The sequence below is a fragment of the Nannobrachium achirus genome (genome assembly GCF_963921795.1).
Source record: "Nannobrachium achirus genome assembly, chromosome: 6".
In the NCBI taxonomy this organism is placed as follows: domain Eukaryota; kingdom Metazoa; phylum Chordata; class Actinopteri; order Myctophiformes; family Myctophidae; genus Nannobrachium; species Nannobrachium achirus.
In genome coordinates, this window is record NC_137815.1 from 28,080,803 (window position 1) to 28,103,537 (window position 22,735).

A 22,735-nucleotide genomic window follows, 5' to 3' on the forward strand; every position below is an offset into this window, starting at 1 on the left:
CCCTTCAACCAGCCTACATTTTTACTCGTCTCCCCACAGCTTTCCTTTCACTTCCGGTTGCTGCCTGCATCGATGCAAAACAATGGTGATGACCTACATGGAAACCAAGATCATGGCAACCGCTTTTCTTCAGGATGATAATCCATGGCTGATATCATGTTCCATATTTTAGTGGTATAGCAGGAGGACGAATTTGACCCTTTGTTTGAGCCGACTCTGGGTTGAACATGGCCTGCAGTGTGATGATGAGTGATATATATTATATGTATGTATATATATGTATGTATATATATATATATATATATATATATATTGCCTTAGCCTGGAACCAGACCAATCCGCCTCGGCAAAATATATATGAACTTGGGAATTATGCGTGGCTATGTATTAAATGAACTGTAGATTATCTGTTATTTATATTATATTAAATGCATTTCTGACTAGCAGTTAATTAAAATTACTTTTTATATCGTTTTTAATCTAGTTATGCTTGTTGATTTATTTTATTTTTTGATTGAGACAATGTTTTGCAGTGTTTATTAATTCATGAATTTCTGCTATCTTATAGGAGAAACAATACGCCTGCAGAAGACAAATGAAGCAATCTTGAACATTGAGGATCATTGATCGATAAAGTTGAGGTGATGTGCCATCATATGCCACCACCCATGCAGTCAGATAATAACACAAGTAAAACAAGACGTTTCGATAAAAGTTTATTATAGCGAGACAAAGGCATTTAGGGTCAAATAGTAGAATTGCACTTGGTTTCAAATCAATGTACAGCCCGAGAAGCAGAGTATAGCTACAATTACATAATATTCTATAAAAGGTGTTACTGGAAGGAAGGGGTCCAGAAACAATCAGTTAGTGTATAGTGCTATCTTAATTCATCACAGCAAATGATAGTAACCCATGGCACTTTGAAGGCAACTAAACAAAAGAGATGGCAAATTGCCCTGGCAACTGCTGCAAATTTGGATCGATACATTTTTGGTGGTAATTAATGACACAACCAAAGGGACAGATGATTATATGACATCGTTCACTGAGCTGAGGTATAAACAATCCCCACAACTGTTGGACTAATTGGCCTCACAGCTGTGTGGCAGTGTTCCTCTTCCCCCATGCTTCACAGCGGAGTCACAGTGTTTCTCTTCCCCTGTTGATAACCCTCCACTTAACTCAACACCCACAGGGCTCAACAGTTGTGCTGCCATGTACAAAGATCTCAAATAAGACCTCCCCCCGGCCCTACCGCATACAGTCTGTCCTAAAATTAGTGCTACTAATACTAGCTAACACAGCAGGGTTATTAGAATTACATATTTAAGGGACAAAAACAAACTGCAAACCAATAAAAACCATCAATGAAGATATTTCGCATATATGTTTTTGTGGCATAGGAATCAGACGGAATAACAACCACCATTCAGTACTGAAGGACATGCAGTCTTTCTTAAACTTTAATTTCCCACCCATAACTTTAGAATGTACGAATGGAACCAAATTGTACATTCTCAAGAGATAGACCTGTAAGGATACCTTTGGGAACCCCCTCAAATACAGTAAAGGCCGACGGGGGTCCCCGGACCCCACTTTGAGAATCACTGCACAATGGAATAGGCCTATGTGTTGTAGATGCAACAAGCTCAGCTGTCCAAACAAGCCATTTAGAGGCACTATTGGTAGATTCATACTTCATAGGTTCAAATGTTAACTCACTTTTGGCTGTGTTTTGGCTTTTTTTGTGACAGCATTCACAACCAAAGGCGTAGTAGGAGTAACATGGTTCAAGGAACTGACCCAATGACAATGATATCGGCCACATGTCGGTCGATATCCGCAGCTATCGGCAACTACAGTTGACATTCACAGAAGGCAGAAGCCGATGTTTATCTACTGTTGATAAGCATCAATTTTGCACTGGCTATGTTGGTGTGTTGTCATCTGCTATTTACAAAGCTAGAGATTCTGAACAGTTACAGACTGTCTCCATGTAATTCATGTAATATTGGCTGAGAACATTTGAGATCGGGTATGTCTTAATGGCCATTTGCCCTGATGGTGGTCTTTTCTCACACAACAGGACCAATGAAAACTATAGACTAAGTTGGTATGGTATACCAAAGAGTGCTGTCCCTTTCACAGACATTTATATTGTGTGTGAAAGGGGCATTACTTGTGTTACAGTGAAAACAGACAAAAACACACATCACAAAGGCACTTTGTCCTACCTTGGCACGGATATATATTAAAAACATAAGAAAAAGGAGGAAAAGAAAAAAAAAATTGATGAGTTTAAAACAGTTTTCTTCACTTCCTGGTCCTTGTGTGTGTGGCTGGATATGTAATTCATCAGTTATTGATCAGTTATCTACCAGAACTATAGCTCTAGACGGGTTCCCCAAAATTTACATTTACTTAAAAACAACACAACACCAAACCTTTGAAAATAAATATGACAATAAATTCTTAATGCTTTGTAATATCATCAAAACGAGAATAGTATTTATTGGTCGCAGTTATTACGAAAGTTGTATGCTCCCAGCGTTCGGATTTCCACGACAACAAATCTGGTTCTCTGGTTTGTGATCTATGATCTAGAACGTTGTTATTAAATATGAATAAATGTACTCTTCTTTGGCATGGTAATGTGATATACCACTTGTTGAGAATCTTGGGTCTGGTGTTGTGTTGTTGTTTTTTGTTTTGTTTTTGGGGTGGAGGGCGGGGAGGTAAAATTGTTGGAACACACACTTATTATGTACACAAGTATGTGCGCACGCATGTCTATACACATTCTGATACACACATACACACCCATGCACACACACCCACACACACACACACACTCACTCTGCAGGACCAGGAATGAAGACTTGTGTGCAGCAGAGAAGAGCTCTGTGCTCTGTTGGAGCTCAAGTTATAGGCACTAAAACCCTTCAATTGTATGTCCGGCATGGAACCGAAAATGGCAGATCTATAAGCTCACAGCGGCTTTCGGCCCGCAATGGAGCATAAATTAGGCACCAACAATGTTGATCTTCATCATCTTCTTTGAGACATTCATTTGTTTCTGCACGGGATTCTCTCCTCCTCTTCATCATCAACCGCTCCTCCACTCACCTATAACCCCAGACCCCCCACCCCACCTCTTTCCTTTATGACCGACTCCAGACTGGAAAGGAAGAGAAAAAGAGCAAAGTTAGGTTATTGTTATAGTTAACTAAAACGGGACCAACCCAGGGGTCCAGGGCGATATACGCATGTCGATTTCAGGCATCTTATCTATTATTACATTCCTCCTATTGCCGCATCCCACTTCCAAGCCCATTCACGCCCCCTTTACATCGACTTCAACTCATAGGTAGTCGTATAGGTAGTCGTCAGAACGTAAGGAATACCGCCCATAACGATATCATTCGCCCCCGTCGCCATGGTGACCGCCGTCCATTGGCTCATTCCCAGCTATGGGACCGGCGGATCCAATTTCAACCGAGGGGGGCGTAGCCACACACACACACACACACAGCCCCTAGAGAGCGCAGCCCCTCCGACAGAGACAGAGAGAGAGAAGCACGGCAGCAGACTCCCCGCTCCAGTCATGTAATGTCAGGCTGCTCCTCGCCAGTCTAGATGTCTCATTCACAGAGCTTTTCCCGTTAACAACGTGGCGAGGGGGGCTAGACAGGAGCGCCGCTTGCGGCGCGACTTTCTAGTATATTACAATCGACGGGTTTCTGTTCCACGTTACACTGACAAGAAGTAGATGCGCAGTGCGCACGCAGGGTCCGTACCAAAATTAGCCAATGAAACCAGTGCTCCCCAAAACAACAGGTTTGGGGATTGGACGGAATTGATTACATGATACATTCAGCTGTGCATTTAGTCTCAATGTTTGTAAACAAGAAACCGGTCTATAGATAGAGTAATTATTATTCAATAACGGGTCTCACTGTCTCTTGGGCTCTTTAATAAAATGGAAAATGCGTTTTCAGGTAGTTATGGAAGAAAACCATTGTCACACTGTCCGTGACATAAGAGAATGAATGCATCGTTTAAAATGTAATCATATTATGACAGGGTTTCCACACATTTTAAAACAATGAATTTTCAAAACTTTTCCATAACCTTTCCAAAGTATTTCACCTCATTTCCAGTGTTCTATGAATGCACCAAGACTCGAGCGTAGGAGTCAAAAAGAACAGATCTACAAGCTAACAACGTACGTATCACGTTGCGTCTTATTTTCTTTGCCACGTGACGTCCTGTATTCATTAGGCCGCTCTCACTCAGCTAAGCACTGCATTCTACCATGTTACATATTTCACGTAATGTTAGACAAAACAATGTATATCCAAACATTTGATCGATTCCAAACCTTTTTCAGGCCTGGAAACCTGTTGTTTTTAGGGTTTTTTTCATGACCGTGGGAACCCTAAAGCAAGCAGACTGAGTCTTTCGCCGAGAGGAGCCGGGGGAGGTGGGGGGGTGCAGTGTTGCCAGAGTTTGCAAGAGAAAAAAGCGTCCAGGTCTATGAAAACAACAAGCCAAATGAAGTGACGCAAAGCATGGTCCATTCAATTCCATCATAGTGTATCCCGTATAATTTTTCTCACCCGATTGGATTAAATTAGTATCCCGAACTGAAAATGTATTTTCACCTTTTAGGATAATTCTTTTGCACTATTTAACACTTATTTTAGCTAAATAAAATACTACTTTACACCACCTTTAAATGTACACAAGGTTAGAATAGTTTTAGATTTTTTTGTTTTTATTAGTTTCATTTTTGTGACAACGCTTAGTTTTAGCTTAGTTCTTATTAGTTTTAGTTTTTTCATACTTTGGGTTATTTGTCAGGTGCAGGATTCAAAAAGGTCAGAGTTTGTGTAATAAAAACTCAACAAAAGATATCTTTATATTCAGTTGTTGGACGATAACCAGAAAAACAAAAACCAAGGGCATTTTGTCTATAATTGTAGTTTGTTTTAGTTTGTTTTTAAATACAATACAGTTTCAGTTAGTTATTGTTTTTATTTAGTTCAGTTAACAAAATGTATTTTACAGTCCTATATTTACTACTCCTAATTAGTACTTACTAATGATGATGACCAGGATGATGAGGATAACAGCTATCAGGATGGCCCACATCTGCAGGGGACAAGAAACACAAGAGAAAAATCTATACATACTGTAAATTAAGTTACCAAATATACTTATTCAAGCTTACTGGACCTTGGAAATTACTTGTTCAAACTTGCAGATCTACATAAATTATGCTTGACTGAATAAAGTCTAGATTTAGTCAACTAATACTAGACTAAAACTAAACCTGTAAGACTCCCTAATCGGGAGATAAGCGACCGTCAGGTCACATGTATACACAAATAGGCCAGTAAGTGCCATTGGTTCCTACGCTTTGTGTGATTTTAGGGCAAAATCTGTAGGAGTAGTGTCCAAAAATGTGTTTGAAAAAATCGCCCTGATGGTGGTGCTAAATGGAACAGATCCATGTTGATGACATGACAGAAATGCTTTCCAGACCCTTAAAAACTTCCGCTTTTCTCCTTGGATATTATATCAAACGTTACATTCAAACGCACAGCCTTCTTCCAACTCAACAAGATACATTTTCTGGCTTCTGGCGGATATTTTTCACCACTCGGCAACGCGTGGAAATAGAACAGTGGCGTATCGAAGCGGCGGGCAAGGCGTGATTTAGAGATGTGCTGAATGATCGGTGAGTGATCAGCCGATAATGCCTCTATCGGCTTTGATCGGTATCGGCTTTGCCAATGTCAATGTTTTGTAAGAAGAATCATTAAATATATGAATTCTGCTACAGTAACACAATGAATAGAAGAATTTATGGATTTGACGCTGTGATCGGGAATATATGTATTGGCAGATAGTGATTCCAGTTGATTGGTGATCGGCTCCAAAAATCACAATCGGAGCATCTCTAGCGTGATTCATTGAACATAATGGGTGTGGCTGTTTTGACTTGCGCCGTCCACAGCCGGTGTGTCCTCCCCTTTAGTAATAAAGAAAATGATATGGCCTATACTTGGCCTAGGGGCAATGTTTTGGTGTGTGTATGTGTGTATGTGGGTGTCCGTGTGTGTGTGTGTGTACCTTGCAGTTCTTCCACCAGTACTTCCTCTTCAGCTTGGCAGCGCTGGTCTCAAACTGAGAAGCTCCGGCCTGCAGGGCGTCTGCTCTGTCGTCCAGCTCTGACAGCTTATTGTCCCTCTCCAGAACCTTGTCCACGTTGACACGCATGATGTCCACCACCTGACCACACACACACACACACACACACACACACACACACACACACACACACACACACACACACACACACACACACACACACACACACACACACACACACACACACACACACACACACACACACACACACACACACACACAGTGTTACAATTTACAGCTCACTGGCGATTCAAGCTGCAATACACAACATGGGATTCCAACAGAGCACATTGAATTGAACTGAATTAGCCTTTAATGTCTACAAGGACAAATTTGTCTTGGCCAAATAAGTCAGTGTCATACTAATATACATACATACATGCATATATAAAATTCATACAGCAATTAACATGAACACAACAGTGTGCACATATATCAAGTGCATCCAGTATCACAGTATTGCACTCTACCTGCATATAAGTAGGGCTGTCACGATTATGACATTTTACATGACAATTAATTGTCACTCGAATAATCGCGATTAACAATTTAATTGTGTTTCTGTCGTTGACAATTACATTTCCGTTTGGCTTGTTAGGCTTTGAAGTTGCACATGGCAAATAGGACACTTAACTCACTTACTGCCAATTTAAAATGCCCCTCGAGTGGCACTAGTGCCAGAAGCCTCCATAGACTCCCATGTAATTTATAGTGCACAGATCATGCACGCCCATGCACAGATCATGCACCATGTTTGTGCAGGCTGTTCACAGCTTTCAAACAAAAAAAAAAGATTGGAAATCCGTTCAGGCATTCATGATTTATCAGCCATAATGTTTTCTTCAGATGTAAACAAAAATGGCTGCCATGTTTGAAAGATGGGGTTGTATGGGGGGTGGAACATGCAAAATCGCGATTGAAATCATGTTTACTAGATTTAATGGGGTCCAAAAAGATTAAAAAAAAAAAAAAAAAAAAAATCTTTTTTTTTTTTTTTTTTTTTTTCTAAGTAAAAGTCGCCCAAAGTCGCTTGGCAGGGAAGCCCATAGTGAGAAAGTCGCCCTAAAAGTCGCCTGGCACTGTATGAGTTAACCTACATCAGGGGTGGGCTACTTTGATGGAGAGGGCCACTATATTTTCACACTCACTCCAGAGGGCCGCAATGCATATACAGTCAAAAATAGCAAAAATAGCCGATCTACAAGCTCAAAACGCATCGCGCTGCGACGCGTTTTGAGCTTGTAGATCTGCTATTTTTGCTATTTTTGAATTGGAATCCTGAATTCTTATTTGGCTATTTTTTGATTGGAATCCTGAAAAGTAAAATTTGTATTTAATTTCCAGTGCATTTATATAACTTAAATACAAATGCATTGTGCATAAAAAAAGACTAGTACTAGTCATTAAGCTACTACTATAGACTGAAGTAATTAAAGCGGGTCATGTCTGCATGTTTGGAATTGTAACAACTGAAATCAATATTATCTCAGTATTCAGATATTAACCTGCGGGCCGCATTAAGTGAAGGTGAGGGCCGCATGTGGGCCCCGGGCCGCCAGTTGCCCATGTATGACCTACATATACAAAGAAACTGCCGGACGGCAGCAACTCATATTCTTTGAGGATGTAATTTGGGTCCCAGGGGGTTTTGAGGCCGTGCTTCCTCGCCATCCTATCAAAGATTTCTTTGAGAGAACATCCGACAGCCAGCATGAGGAAACAGCGGTGTTACGTAAGTAAAACCCTCCATGAATGAACCGCCACACCTTTGCCTAGCTGCACCATCACACAAAGAGACAGCAAGCATCTCTTTGAATGAACTAAGCACCACACCTTGTCTTGATGCTCCTCCACCACCACCATCATCATCACACAAAGACACAGCAGCATCTCTTTGGTGGCTACGTGCACGTCTGCTGTTTCTTGAGTTACATAAGTGAATTTGTTCAAAAGATAAGAACGAGGTCGAGGACACTGCATCATTCATCCACGAACTCACGGATATGGAGTGAGTTTTCTTGGAAAAATCTAAGCCGGATCTTTATAAACCCCAAAAATGAAGAGCAAACAAATACCGGTACATAAACAAATGGGATGTTAGAGGGAATGTGGAGAGATGGATGTGGGGCATGCACATATATTTTGGAAGTGTCAGAAAATAGAGGGTTTCTGGGAAAGTGTACATGAACAAATTCAAAAGGTCTTGGGATATGAGGTGCCCCGGGATTGTAGAGTTGTTTACCTGGGTGATTTGGCATAAGGGAAGATTCATGAAGATGATAGATATTTGGTGAAAATATTATTGGCAGCGGGGGAAAAAGTAATTAGAAGAAAATGGGGTAAGGACGGAGCAACCTCGGACGAAAGATTAGTGGACTGAGCTAATAGAGGAAATGTATACTATGGAGAAACTGACACACCGATGGAGGTTAAAGGAGGAACAAATGGAGGACAAATGGTGGAAATGGACTTCATATAAGAGTTCTAACAGAGATGGTGGGGAGGGGAAGGACCTATGATGCCATGGAAGAGCCTGGGGAGTGTATTATGTTATAATGTGTAATTGCAGAATTGTCATGTGATCAGTTGTCAACTGCCTTTTTATTTTTAGTTTATTGTAGTGTTTTTTTTTTTGGTTTTGGTTTTCTTACTGTGTAAAGCAGAGGTCTTCAACAGGGGGTCTGGGACCCCTAGGGGGGCCACCAAATCCTTGTGTGATAGGATAAATCTTAAACGAACAACTTGAACCCTCGCATCCCTATTCTGAGGAGAACTTTAGCCAAAAATAGCAGATCTACAAGCGACTCGTAGAGCTTGTAGATCGGCTATTTTTGGCAAATAGGTTTAGTGTACAGAGGGAATAAAAGATCAAGTACATAGTGAAAGGTCAAATTTACGAAGTATGGACGATTTAAGTGGTTAAATGTCTGAAAATACACATTAACATGAATCCACCATAGATTGATGATAACAGTGCTGTCAAAAGTCGAACAGAAATCTTCAACACAATTTTATACAATATGTGGGGGTCCCTGCTTTATCTCCCTCTCAGCTGAGGGGTCCCTGGCCTGAAAACGTTGAAGACCCCTGGTGTAATGTTTGTCTTTTGGGTGTGGTGTGAAAAACAATGTAAGTGATAAAGAAATGAACGAGGACACAGGAGGAAACATAACCCCCGTGTTCTACTGATCCACAAACCCTGCTCTCTGTGTGTCTCTGAACCCTCCCTGTGTCTCTCTCTCTCTCACACACACACACACACACACACACACACACACACACACACACACGCTAACACAGGAGTGTGCAGGTCCACGCGTCTCTTACATAACCGCGGAGGGATGGAGACGCTGATGATTACATAATGGCCTAGCTGCAGCCAATCAGACGCCTGTGTGTGCGTGACTCAGGGGCGTCAATTGGGTCTGGCATTGCCTGGCTCCAGCCAATAACCCCGCCCACTCTCTGAGTGGACTGCTTCTCAGCGCAGAGTCTGAAATCAGGCTAGGTCTGGCAGGGGTATGCAGCTGCCATACCCTGGGTCCAGGGGGGAAAATAAAAGTTACTTTTAAATATAAATCCATGAATGTCTCTTTGTCTATCTGTGCTGGTTATTATGTTGTTAAATTACAGTAACATAACTACAAATGCTAAATTTAACAAAATGGTCACTTTAACAAGGTATTATAATTATATTCTCCACACTTGTATTCTCCCCATCTTGACAGAAAGGTATATTCCCAGGTTCTGCAGGTCAGCTGCACAGGTGCAATGCATTATTGTTAATTGTGGCACGTTTACTAACATGCCAAGTTTAGCTGCAGAAACGGGGGGGGGGGGGGGGGAATTAAATGTACTTCTTAAAATAAATGTATCATGCCTGTTGCTAAGGTATGGCAACGTGACTGGTGTCTTGCATGCGCGCGAAGGCGCACGTGCAAGACACCAGTCATGTTGCCAGCTTTTTTCTGAACTGACGCCACTGGCGTGACTCACCACCGGGGGTTAAAGTTCTGCGTGGGTGGGAGGGGCTTATACATAGCTCTGACTGAGGCAGCAGTGGAAGAAGAATTGATTTATATTTTTTAACTTAGGGTGCGTTCGGAAATGCGCACAGGGCGTGGGCTCAGTGTAATGAGTGCAGTGGGCGTTGACGTCGTTGAGTGCGTTCAGTGTGTCTTATTTACGAACGACCAGTTATAAGGGGCAGCTGTGTGCCTTTTCACTCTGAACTCTGAAGGAAAACTTTATGAAAAGCAGCAGTTGCTAACGTAACATTGCTATTGAAAGGTAGATTAATTCATAACATTGGCCTGCATCCTGTTAGTTTACATGTTGATGCGTGTGTAACAATAAAGCCCAAATTACCTATTAATTAAGCTGCAAATGGTGCATTTTGTTATCATTTCCTACGCCATTGTTCACAGCTGAGAAGCGCGAGACACCAGTGTGTGTACTCACCGGGCGCGCAGCGCACTGGATTTTCGAACGACACCGCACTGAGTGCACCGAATAAACTAACGACAACAATGGCACACCAGTGCGTTGAGTGCGCATTTCCGAACGCACCCTTAAATAAAATGACTGTTTATTTTTACAATATTTTACCAAAGATATATATTTTCAGAGCCAAAGGAAGGTCAGGTTTAGTAAGTATTGAGGGTTTATTAAGTGTTTATATGTCTGAACTAAAGACATTAATATACTCAAAACTGATGATAGTCAATGATGCTATCTATGAAATCTATGAAAAAGGTTTAATATTCTGCAAGTTGCACAAATGATATACAACGTAGAGAGGGGGTCCCTGCTTCACCTCTCTCTCAGCTATGGGGTCCTGTGTCTGATAAAGGTTGAGGGCCGCTGATCTATCTAGAATCTATCAATCTAGCTAACATCCATCAATATATCTAGAATCTATCTATCCACCTATCCATCCGTCCAGTACCAATCTATCTGGAAGAATGATCCTATTACAAAGATTTGGTGGCCCCCCTGTAGTAACTCTGAGGACCCCCCCCCCCCCCCCCCCCCTGTTGAAGACCCCAGATCTAGCACAAATCTATCTATCTAGTATAAATCTATCCATGCAAAGCATGTGCAGATTCGACCCCAGTGTGTGTTTTGTTTAATACCAAAGTAGTACCTGGCAAACAGAGCCACCAGCAAGCACATGGTCTGTGCGTTGCTGAGGGGACGGTAACCATGGAGGAAAACAACTAGTGATTAATAGACAGTAGTGCCCTTTACCAGTCATTATGTAAGGCTCTCCTAGAGAGATAGAGAAGCTTAGATAGAGAGAATAGGATCGAAAATGCTGTGCTGCAAGCTTGTGGATCTGCTCTTTTTGAAAGATCTTGAAATTGTGTGCAAATCTTTGAAAAAAGTTATAAGAAAATAATTATATTTATTTTGTCTCTTTCGGGTGGAAACCTCATAATATGAGACGATATGTCCAAAGATGTTACTTTCCAGGATTCAAAAGTATCAGATTGACAAGCTCATAACGCGGCACAAACTGCTACTGTATATTTATGGCTTATTTTACTATTATGAATTAGTGTTTTATTGTAGTAAATCACATTATCTGGCACCAGCGCTGCATTAGATTACTTCTCTAGGCAAAGGAGGCATACTGGTTCGGGGCTCGTAGCATAAATATTATCACATCATCTCGCAGCACCCCTGGACTGCTGTCACGACACCCTAGGGTGCTTCAGCACCCACTTTGAAAACCCCTGGTGTAGAGCAGTGGTTCTCGACCTTTTCAGGCCGCGACTCCCAAAATAATCATAGTTTAACTGGGGACCCCCCCACCCTGACGAGCACTAAGAGCTGAGGCATTACATTTTGTATAACACAGTTCTATTGTGAAAATAGCAGATCTACATGCTCTGTAGATTTTCACAATTTCAGCCTCTAATATTTGACAATTTGGCCAATGTTTAATTTGTCATTTTAGAGGTATTAAAAAGTCCTTAAATTGCCACTTTAGAAATGTGCAGATACCCTCAATACGCTTCAACTTTATGTTGGTTTGTTTATTGTTGAGTAAAAAAACTATTTTGTTTATTGTTGAACATCAAGCTAATCCCCCCAAAATAATTTGGCGACCCCACTGGGGGTCCCGACACACAGGTTGAGAATCACTGGTGTAGAGTACAAATGGGGAGAGAGATGGGTAGTCACACGCAGCATCAAAGGTCTCAGGATCGGGCCTAGGTGCCCGTACTACAAGGCCAGCAGTCCGTAGACTGCTGGTGTGTTGCCACTTCCAGGAGGTCAGAATGAGAGATGGTTGCTTCCAGGGACTGGAAGCTCGGTGATTGAAGTCAGAAGTTTTTTAATTTAAACAGTCTTCTTACCTCATCCACCTGGGCCTGGGTCTGCTGCAGGCGCCGGTTGCCTCCTGGCGCGGCCATGTTAGAACCTTCTGGGAGCGGGGCCGACCTGGTGGGAGGGTGACAGATGACACAGTTGGTACCTCCATGTCACATTTCTATAGCGTTTACCAACTGGGTCACTTCAGTTCACAGAACTATACACTGTCCGAATTTACAAAATGGTTACATCATTTACAAATGGAACCAACTGGACCATTTGGGTTCATTTGGTTCCTAACTATCCATCATTTAGCTGGGGACGTGTTATTTTTTTAATGAAAAAGTAATTGAAAACACACTGCTCCCTCACGCATTCGAAGGACAACATCAGTCATTAGAACAGAGGAAGTGTGTTTTAAATGAATCTATCATGGCTAAAATGGAGTTGGAAGTTGGAAGGCTGATCAAATGGATATCAAAATATCTAAATGCTGAATCAAGCAACCTAAGAACTGTCTGTGATGAAACACAAAAGCCAGAGTAAAGGTTAAAATGGCACCAAACATGCTTGGAAGTGAAATATCCCCATCACTCTTTTTAGACTAGTACAACTCTGAAACCACACTTTCTTTGACGTAGCTCGTTACTGACACCTTCTGGTCAGAAGGTGTCTCTGCAAGAGAGACACAAATAAGGGTAGGATCTTCAGGTGGGGATGATTTACATACAAGTGTGAGACTCTTGTGTGCCAGAGAATAATTCTTTGAGGTTTATGTACTTAGAGCTGTTGACTCAGTCAGCACACAGAGAGGACAGAACTGTAGTCAAAGATCCTCCTGGTATGAACAAGTGAATGTGTTCCCATAGAAAGGAGCCGCCATTCACTGCCGCCATTATTCCTTTTGCTCCTTTGTACAATTGGAGCTTTGTCTGTCATATACCTGTACACGGGAAAAGCCCAATGATGCTTGCACCAAAAGTGTAGTTCTAAAGTGCAGTTGCTTATTTGGGATTGCTATATAAATGTTTTAATGTCAAGGAACACCAAAATTAATATGTATCTGTCAATGGACTCCCGCTGGAAATGTACGGGAATTTCGAAAATGTATATTCATTTTAAAGTTAACCCGCTAAAACCAGGAAGGCATCCGTGTCATTTAAGATGTTAGCTTAGCTATATACATCGCAGGGCTTGACATTAAGGCTTGTCCTGTTGTCCGAGACAAGTAATAAATCCTTCCGGACAAGCTCATAAAAAATGTACTTGTCTGTCAGACAAGTGGCTTTTGGTTTAACATTTTCTGTGACGCTCATAGCAGCTTTGTGCTGTATGGAGACTATGGACTGCCCAAACTATGGAGTGGAGGGTGGAGGGTGGAGGGAGCAAGGGGGGCCGATAACAATATTCATTCTATTTCAATGTCTGACTCCTATGCATGCATTTTAGGGATGGTCCGATCAGGTTTTTTGGAACCGATCACCGAGCACAGATCACAAAAGTTTGATCACCCGATACCGATCAATCACCGATCCGATCAAGTTATTATTTATATATTATTTATATTTTCTAAATGTTAATGTTTTAACTTTAATTAATTAATTCACTCATGAATTCATTTATATATTTGCCTTATAGTTATTTACCAGCATTACTATGTATTTATTATCATAGCAGTAACTAATTATTCCTTCAGCACTGTGGAAATCAATACCCCAAAATGGCCTCAAGTGGGCATACTGAACGGCTGGTTGATCGGATGCACCGATCGGATCGGATCGGTGAATTTACCTTTTGATCTAAACCACCGATTATCGCCGATCACGCTTTGATCGGCCCGATCCGATCCATTGCCGATTGATCGGTAACATCTCTAATGCATTTAAGAAAGAAATTACTGTGAAATGTCTCGTATTTTATCCGGACAAGTGATTTTTGTGCCCGGACAAGTAATTTACTAGTCCAAAGGACAAATGCCTCAAAATGTTAAAGTCAAGCCCTGCATCTCTGTTGGGTGAAAACATCCAAAACTGGTACTTTTCAGAATTCAAATACAAAAATAGCAAAAGTAGCAGCTTTACAAGCATATGCTACTTTTGATTATTTTGTGTGACGCAGTAGTGTGATCAACTAGAGCAGCTAAATTACGAAAAAAAGAAGAAAAAAAGGTTAAAATATGGAGATAAGAGCTTTCCGCCCCGACAACGACGATATAACGTAGGTTTTTCAGAAAACGTAGATTTAGAAGACATTTTTTAGAATCGGTCTCAGGCCTTAATGGGCGTTAAAATAATATTACATACCGTTTCAGAAAACCGTGGTTGCTTTTTCTTTTTAACAATTACCTCAGCGCTAGGACCCTGTAGTATTCCGTTTTGGAGCGGTACTTCCGTGGTTGCTTGTGTTTAATTTCAAAGTGAATTCTAGGAGGAATCACAGCTCTTCCAACAGATCACAGATCAACCGGAGGTGTCGCCAAAAAGACTCTTACTGTTTCCTGCCAAGATCTGCTGCTCAGGCTTTCTAGGGAGTTATTTGGAGGGGGGGGGGGGGGGTATTCAGTGTTGCCAGATCTAATGCGAGAAAAAAAAGCAACGTGGTCTAGGAAAACAAGCCCATAAAGAAGAAACCAGGCTACTTGATGACTCGAGCACTATACCTATATACGGTATATATATCAGCCATTAGAAAATAGCCGATCTACAAGCTCACAACACATTGTGAGTTTGTAGATAGCCACAAAAAGAATTAAATTGTGAAAAAAAAACACCACTCATCTGCCAGTATATTTAGGTGAGGTGCTGGATGCCTGAAGAAGTTCTATGACCGAAAGCTTGCATTTGTCTAAACTGAAAATAAAGAACTTGTATTGGCACCGTTTTGAGTGTGCGGACGCTCCCAAAAAGAATTTAATAAAATGTTGAATATTTGTCACATTTTTCAAATGTTCTAACAAAATAAATCTGATTTAAGAAGGAGATTAGGGACAAATGCATACATACAAATATTTGAGAACCACAAAACATTTGGAATCAGGCACAAATAAGCAGATACGTTTAAAGGAACAAGCCCACCACAGCCACCAATATTTACAAGCAACTTTAAAAGGTCGCTTATAACAAGCAGACATGGCAACACTGGCTGTATGTATGTAAGCATTTGAACAGAATGTGTCTTTTGTCATTGAAGTGAGAGTTTGGGGACGGCCAGGAGTCGGGAGGTGAGCGACTGTGAGAGGATGCTGCCCACAAAGAGCACAGCTTCCTTCCATTGTCTCCATGCAGAGCTCCTGCTGCCCCGGGATGTTTATCAATACATCTGCCCTGCCTGCAGACAACCTGCATAACACTGCTGAGCCCTGCTTTTTCACCCTGCTGCCTGTCTCCTATTCGCTTTCTGAAATTGAAATGTATCCTGAAATTCTCGTGAATTTTTGATTTGCAGTGGTGTAAAGTATGTGTGATGCCATCACATTGTACTTTACAATACAAACCCCCAAATCAATCCTCCAGTTCTAGGCAACACAGAAGAGTGGGAACTTTTTTATTTATTTCCACACAACTCCTCTAAGGTATATTACAAGTAAACATCATATGTGCAAAACTGTTACTTTTCAGGACTCAAATTCAAAAAGAGCAGATCTACAAGATGAATTGAGTACAAAGGACCCCATGGAAACAAGCCATATAGGCTTTCTTGGGTTTAAAATCCTCTTAGCAGACCTTGTATTGAACTGTTCTTTTTTTTTTTTTTTGCAAACTGCTAACCAAGTATTCAATCAATAAAAACTAAAAATGCGTTGCTTTCTCCACGTCGTGTTTTGAGATTGTGGTATGATCAAGTAGGGGAATTAATTTATTAAATAATAAAAACAATAAAACTTTTCCCCCACCAACAAAAATAGAAAATTCAGTGGCAGGGAGAACATAAAAATCCCCATTAAGGTGAACTATGGCACTGTGTCAGGTTAACCAGGGTAGGAATCCACCTAAACCCTATTACTCTTAAAGTCCATGTTAATTCCCTGTTGCAAAGAAAAATCACACCCGTGTGAAGTGGAGCTGTGTGTGTGTGTGTGTGTGTGTGTGTGTGTGTGTGTGTGTGTGTGTGTGTGTGTGTGTGTGTGTGTGTGTGTGTGGATCATGTGTACCGATTTTTGTGACATTTGAAGAAAATATGTAGAAGGAGCAAAAAGTGTGTTTTGGAGAAAATGCAAGATGGCGGAAAATCTATCATGGCGCAAATGGGCGTGGCCTATATGGGGAGATGCGTCATGACCCAAGGAATCCAGGGAAAAAATATTTTTAATTTTCCGACCTACGGTTCAAGAGTTACAGGCCAAAACGTAAAGTGGGGTGTTATGGCGCCACCATGCGGCCAAATGACACAATTATTTTTTATTTAATCCTTGAAATCATTATGAACCTCCTCTCCAAGTCTTGAAACTCTAGCCCCTATGGTTTGCGAGAGACAAATAATTGAATGTGAGTTTTTGCGATTCCCATTATAAGTCAATGGGGAAAATTAATTCACTAATAAATTAATATCAATTAAACTATAGAACCTTTCTCTTAGAAAAGTAATAGCCCACGATTCCCGAGTAAGCCGGTCGATTTGACATATGGCGCGAGTGTGTGGTGGCAAAACTGTGGGACTAGTGGCGTGCCGAAGTTTAGGAAGTTCAGGCTACATACACACAGACACACACACAGACAGACAGACAGACAGACAGACCCACACAGCCACGTATAGGGAGCCTGTGCTTCACACAGCTCCAAAAACCCAGTGGAGAACAAAGCCTCTTCCATGATGCTGGTTAAAAGCAGGCCTAAACCATGCTTTTACTGAGCTTATAAAAGGATGAGGGAAAAGAAAACACCATCTATTCTAGATCATTCACTAGTCAAGCACTGATCATCATAACCCACAGTTAAAGTGATTAAGCCAATCTAAATTGGAATGCCTGCTAAATGCCCTTAAACCTTCCTTGTTCTCCGATTGTGTACAGTCTGTCACTCTGTCTTCATCAAGCGATTTCCCAAGCAATTCATCTTAAGCCCAGAGGTTTTGATGTGTCATCATGTCTGACTGTATCATAGCTAGCTCACTACAAACTACACTGAGGGGGAGGAGCTTTGGGAACTTAATTATAAGACGTATGATCTTATAGTCTTACTACGACATGCTAAAGTTGATTCAAGTCACGGAGGGAAAATGCAATGTAATTATACATTCCGTTATAGAATGGAATTTAACCGTTACCGATTGATTATAGGCTTGATGCTGAAATGAAATGACCTTGTCTTAAGGTCTCTGTGTCACTTTCTCCACATCCTTGCCATTCACTTGTGAGTGACATTTACCAATTAAATATACAAGTTTTACCAAATAAATAATAATAATAATAACTAATAATAGTTTCACACTTGCCGACATATGATAATACTGAAAATACTGTAGAGAGCTTAATGTGCAACGTTATTTTCTCACTCAACAGTAAACAACCCAACAAACAGGCTATCTGCACATTTATACAGTTTACTTTCAAGTTAGCACCAAATTGGCCAAATTGTTAAGAAAGCGGAAACATGGTGTTGTGAGCTTCCAAAGTCCAAATTTTATCTGTGGAACCGAGTCAAACTAAATGTAATGCCTAGAATTTTGGGAACCATTGAACTAGATCAGTGGTGGTTCTCAAATGTTTTAGTTTCAAGCTGGTCCCCGGACCACTGGTTGAAAACCACTGCATGTGCAAGTCCAGGGGTCTTCAACAGGGGGTCCAGGACCCCCTAGGGGTCCTCAGAGTTACTACAGGGGGGACGCCAAATATTTGTGATAGGATCATTCTTTTAAATTAACAACTTGAACCGCCGCATCCCTATTCTGAGGAGAACTTTAGCCAAAAATAGCAGATCTTGCTGCGAGGCGTTGAGAGCTTGTAGATCGGCTATTTTCGGCAAATAGGTTTGGTCTAGAGGAGGTAAAAAAGAGCAGACCAAGTACAGAGTGAAAGGTCAAGTTAACTAAAAACACAAATCCAACATAGACAAGTCCATGAATCTATCTATGAAATCGATGACAATCTGCATCACACATGTACACAATATGTAGAGGGGGTCCCTGCTTCATCTCTCTCAGCTAAGGGTTCCTTGGCCTGAAAACGTTGAAGACCCCTGTTCTAGTATTCACTAGAACTAGAATCTAGTGCTTGCCATGGCTACCAACTACATCCTGTCTAACTAGTTGGCCATTTTCTGTCTGTGTGTACATAAACAGAATGGTTCAAATTGTCTCTCTTGTAGCCTATGCTTTTAGTCACAACACAAACTACACAGCCGTCCCAACGGACATGACATCATGCTCAACACAACACACAGGACTTTTCCTCTCAACATTCCAGACCAGAATACCTCAGAGGAACACGTTCTGTGAGAGTCGTTTATCACAGGACAATTATGATGAAATGCATCAGCTTGTCAAATATCTGTGAATTACATTTCCTGTAAATGCTAAATAAAAACTAAGCTATGATGATTAAATATATTGACAATTTACTGTGAGAAGTGATCCAGTAGAACTAAAAGACAAGTCATGTTATGTTTGGTTGGTTGCGCTCTGAAAATAGCAGCTCTACAAGCCTTTCCTCCAGCTGTTGACAGCTATAGAGCTGTTTTATAAAAAAAAAGAAAAAAAAAAAAAAAAGCAGTGGTTCTCAAAGTAGATTTCAGGGACTCTCTAGGTTCCTTTAATGTATTTTGTATATCCTTTACTGTATTTTGTTCTTTAATTTTTTTTTTTAAACATTTTCTTTTTCTGACTATATCTACTGCATGGTACTGTGTTCTATTCGTCTGTCATTCAATGTTATATGAGATACTTAAATGGTTTCCTGTGGAAATAAGCTTAGTCTTTTCTAGGATTAGACCTTGTACAAGTGAACTGTACCGTCATGAAACTGTACCTTTTCCTATGCAAACTTCTAATAAAGTCTTCAATCAATCAATCAATCAATTATGGGGAGGGTCCAAATTGACCCTTACAAGTCTGTAACTTTGACAGTGTGCAAATGTGTACATTATGGGGAGACCTCCAAATGTCAAACTTTGAGAACCACTGGCCTGGAGTACTAGTGATGGAACATCTGAATGTGTGACCGGATGTGCAACGTTAGCAAAGTTGGCCTTCTGTGTGGTGTGTTGTGTTGTGTTGTGTTGTGTTGTGGTTGGCTTCTTTAGCTTGTGAGGTGTGGTTAGTAATAGTATCCATCATCTAGAGATTACATATTAATATTTAAAACAACATTCACCCCCTCCCTTCTCACAGTTTGTTATGTAACATTTATTTAACTTGGTAAGACCTCACATTAGTGTAATAACCCCCTATCATTAGATTAGCTTAACTCCTCCACTTGTTGAATGTACCAAAGTTATGGGCGTTGTTTACTTTTCCTCTACAATGGTTTATTTTAAACTCCCTCTGTCTGGCCTCGCGCTGGAAATTGTAACTAATTAAACAACACAGTTTGGTTGTCAATAAGTTTGAATTAGACTTACATTGTTAATTGGACGATTGTGAAAAGTCAGGCTGCGATGCTGCTTCTCTCTGGCTCTCTCTGAGCTAATGCTAACGCGGAGTCAAGCTGGGTTGCCAGATCCTGCGAGAGAAACGAGCTAAAGGGGGTCTATGAAAACAAGACCACTAGAAGCAGACAGTCATCGGCTAGCCGCTATTTAATTGAAAATACTGACGCGTTGTTGTGAGCTTGTAGATCTGCTATTTTCGGAAGCAATCTTGAAAGAAATGTTAACATTTTGTCTCTTTCAAAAGAAAAACATTCTTAAGTTCTGACGCAAAATAGGCTATTTAGATGGGGGGATGGGCAAATAGTTACATATTGATTGATTGATTGATTGATTGATTGATTGATTGTATTTATTAGAAGTTTGCATAGGGAAAGGTACAGTTTCATGAAAGAACTGACAGTACAGTTCAGTGAGTTCACTGGTAGGCCTACACAGTCAACTAAAAGGATCTCTGAGTATTGTTATTGACCATCATCAGAGTGATCCTCTGTATTTCTTTCTTTCTTTTTTTTTTTACCTTTGTAGTCATCTTTTCACTGGATAGATTAGCCTCAAGGATTTAACCCAAGTAGATAAATTTGTTTTAATTTAGATGTCCATTTACTTGACATGAAAATGTTTGAGAACCACTGATTTAAACGACATTTAGGAAGCAAGACCAAATAAGCAACTACACTTTAGAAAGTTCAGAAAACCTGCAACAAGCAACCAATAACCAATAGGCCTATTTACTAGCAACTTTACAGAAAAAAGTACAATCCCAAAGTCGCTTATAATAAACAGACATGGCAACACAGGAGTCAGGCCGTAACAGCTCCGACCTGCAGTCAGTGTTAAAGAGACAGTAACACTGTTATAACGTAGTCCTAATGGGCAGTTGGATCCATGGTTGGATCTCAAACTTTTTCAAGGAAGGTGTATTTGGCCACGGACCCGCATCACATCTGAAAATATGTTGGGCCATGAACCCCCAGGAGAGAAGATGTAGGTCTACCCGCTGTGAGCTTGTAGATCTGCTATTTTTGAGAAGCCATGCACATGGATAAATGGTTAAAAATCACACTCGTGTGAACAACTGAGCGGTGGGCGGTGGAGGCTGCATGTGTGTGTGTGGGTGTGTGTGTGTGTGTGTGTGTGTGTGTGTGTGTGTGTGTGTGCGCACGCGCGCGCGTGTGTGTGTGTGTGAGTGTGCCTGGCCTGGCCTGAAAAACAGCGCCCTTCCCTTAACATGTGTGGTCAGAAAAGGTACTGCAGGCTACATACAGACACGGACGGACGGACGCATACATACATACATACCCACACACACGGCCACGTATAGGAGACCGTGTGACCACCGCTCAAAAATGAATGTGATACAGATGGAGCTATTTCTGCTATGGAACCCCTGGAGGCTGGGGGTCCCCGGACCCCACTTTGAGAACCACTGCTGGAAACATTGTAATAATGTAACGTAGGCCTAACGTATGACCCTCATCTGAAAATGTTTTGTGCCAGGGGCCCCCCCGCCCCCATACAAGATATGTGTTGTTAAAATAAATGTAATTATTTCTATTTATTTGTGATTTAACTGCTTTTGATGCTATATTAAAACCTTTTTCTGTGGACCCCCTGGATGGAACCCTCCCAGGTGGATGGATAGTCAGTGGACATTATGTAGCATATATATACGATATAGGCTATGAGAAATTAAAATGTATACGTTGCGACCGTCAGGTCGCAGTTACTATCAAAACCTCCACCGGCTGTCAGTCTGTCAGTCTGTCCGCCACGTCACACTTTTCCCCTACTCATATCTCTGCCACTGTTGCCCCGATCCATGCCAAACTTCATGCACACACACTCCTTGGCTGCCAAACCACAACCTCCACCCCTCATTTCTCACATGGCCCTCTTCTAGCGCCACCATGACACCGATTCTTGCAAGACACATTTTTGGACACTGCTCCTACAGATTTCGCCCTAAAATCACGCAAAGCGGTACACAGTATCTCTAACGTCATGGCGTGAGTGTGTGTGTGTGTGTGTGTGTGTGTGTGTGTGTGTGTGTGTGTGTGTGTGTGTGTGTGTGATCTGAAGACTCACCTCTTCAGACTCCACATTAGCCTGTAGCATTTGTCGACCTTCCATGCAGGCTTATGCGAAAGTTAAAATGTAATTTAGACAACGTGTTATGTAGACTGATGCCAAGTTAATTTGTAAACCTGGCACCCTATGGTCTGTAGTCTCCATGCACAGATTATTATTTTTTTAATATCATACTATTTAGACTGATGATTCTTGGTTTACCTATGATCCTAGATTAGATTTAATTTCTATGCATTTGATGTATATTACTTACCTCGTGCTTAGAGTGTCTGCTAAATGCCTCAATGTGTGTGTGTGTGTGTGTGCAACCGTGTGTGTGTGTGTGTGTGTGTGTGTGTGTGTGTGTGTGTGTGTGTGTGTGTGTGTGTGTGTGTGTGTGTGTGTGTGTGTGTGTGTGTGTGTGTGTGCGTGCGTGCGTGCGTGCGTGCGTGCGTGTCACTATAAAGCCAAATCATCCATGTTCAAGTTATGTACCATTTTGAAACAAAATGAAAGATACAAAGATACAATATATGTTTTATTGA

The 22,735-nt window shown here is 41.2% G+C and overlaps 1 protein-coding gene across 1 annotated transcript; it reads right to left on the reverse strand.

Annotated features, from left to right (window-relative positions):
- Positions 1–703: 703 nt before the first annotated feature.
- Positions 704–20,184, reverse strand: vamp3 (vesicle-associated membrane protein 3 (cellubrevin)). The gene is made up of 5 exons (XM_080727609.1): positions 20,094–20,184; positions 12,585–12,669; positions 6,142–6,300; positions 5,106–5,157; positions 704–3,181 (listed from the first exon to the last, which is right to left on the reverse strand). Coding segments are annotated over exons 1-5 (315 nt in total). The 5' UTR covers positions 20,096–20,184; the 3' UTR covers positions 704–3,164.
- Between the last annotated feature and the right edge of the window lie 2,551 nt (positions 20,185–22,735).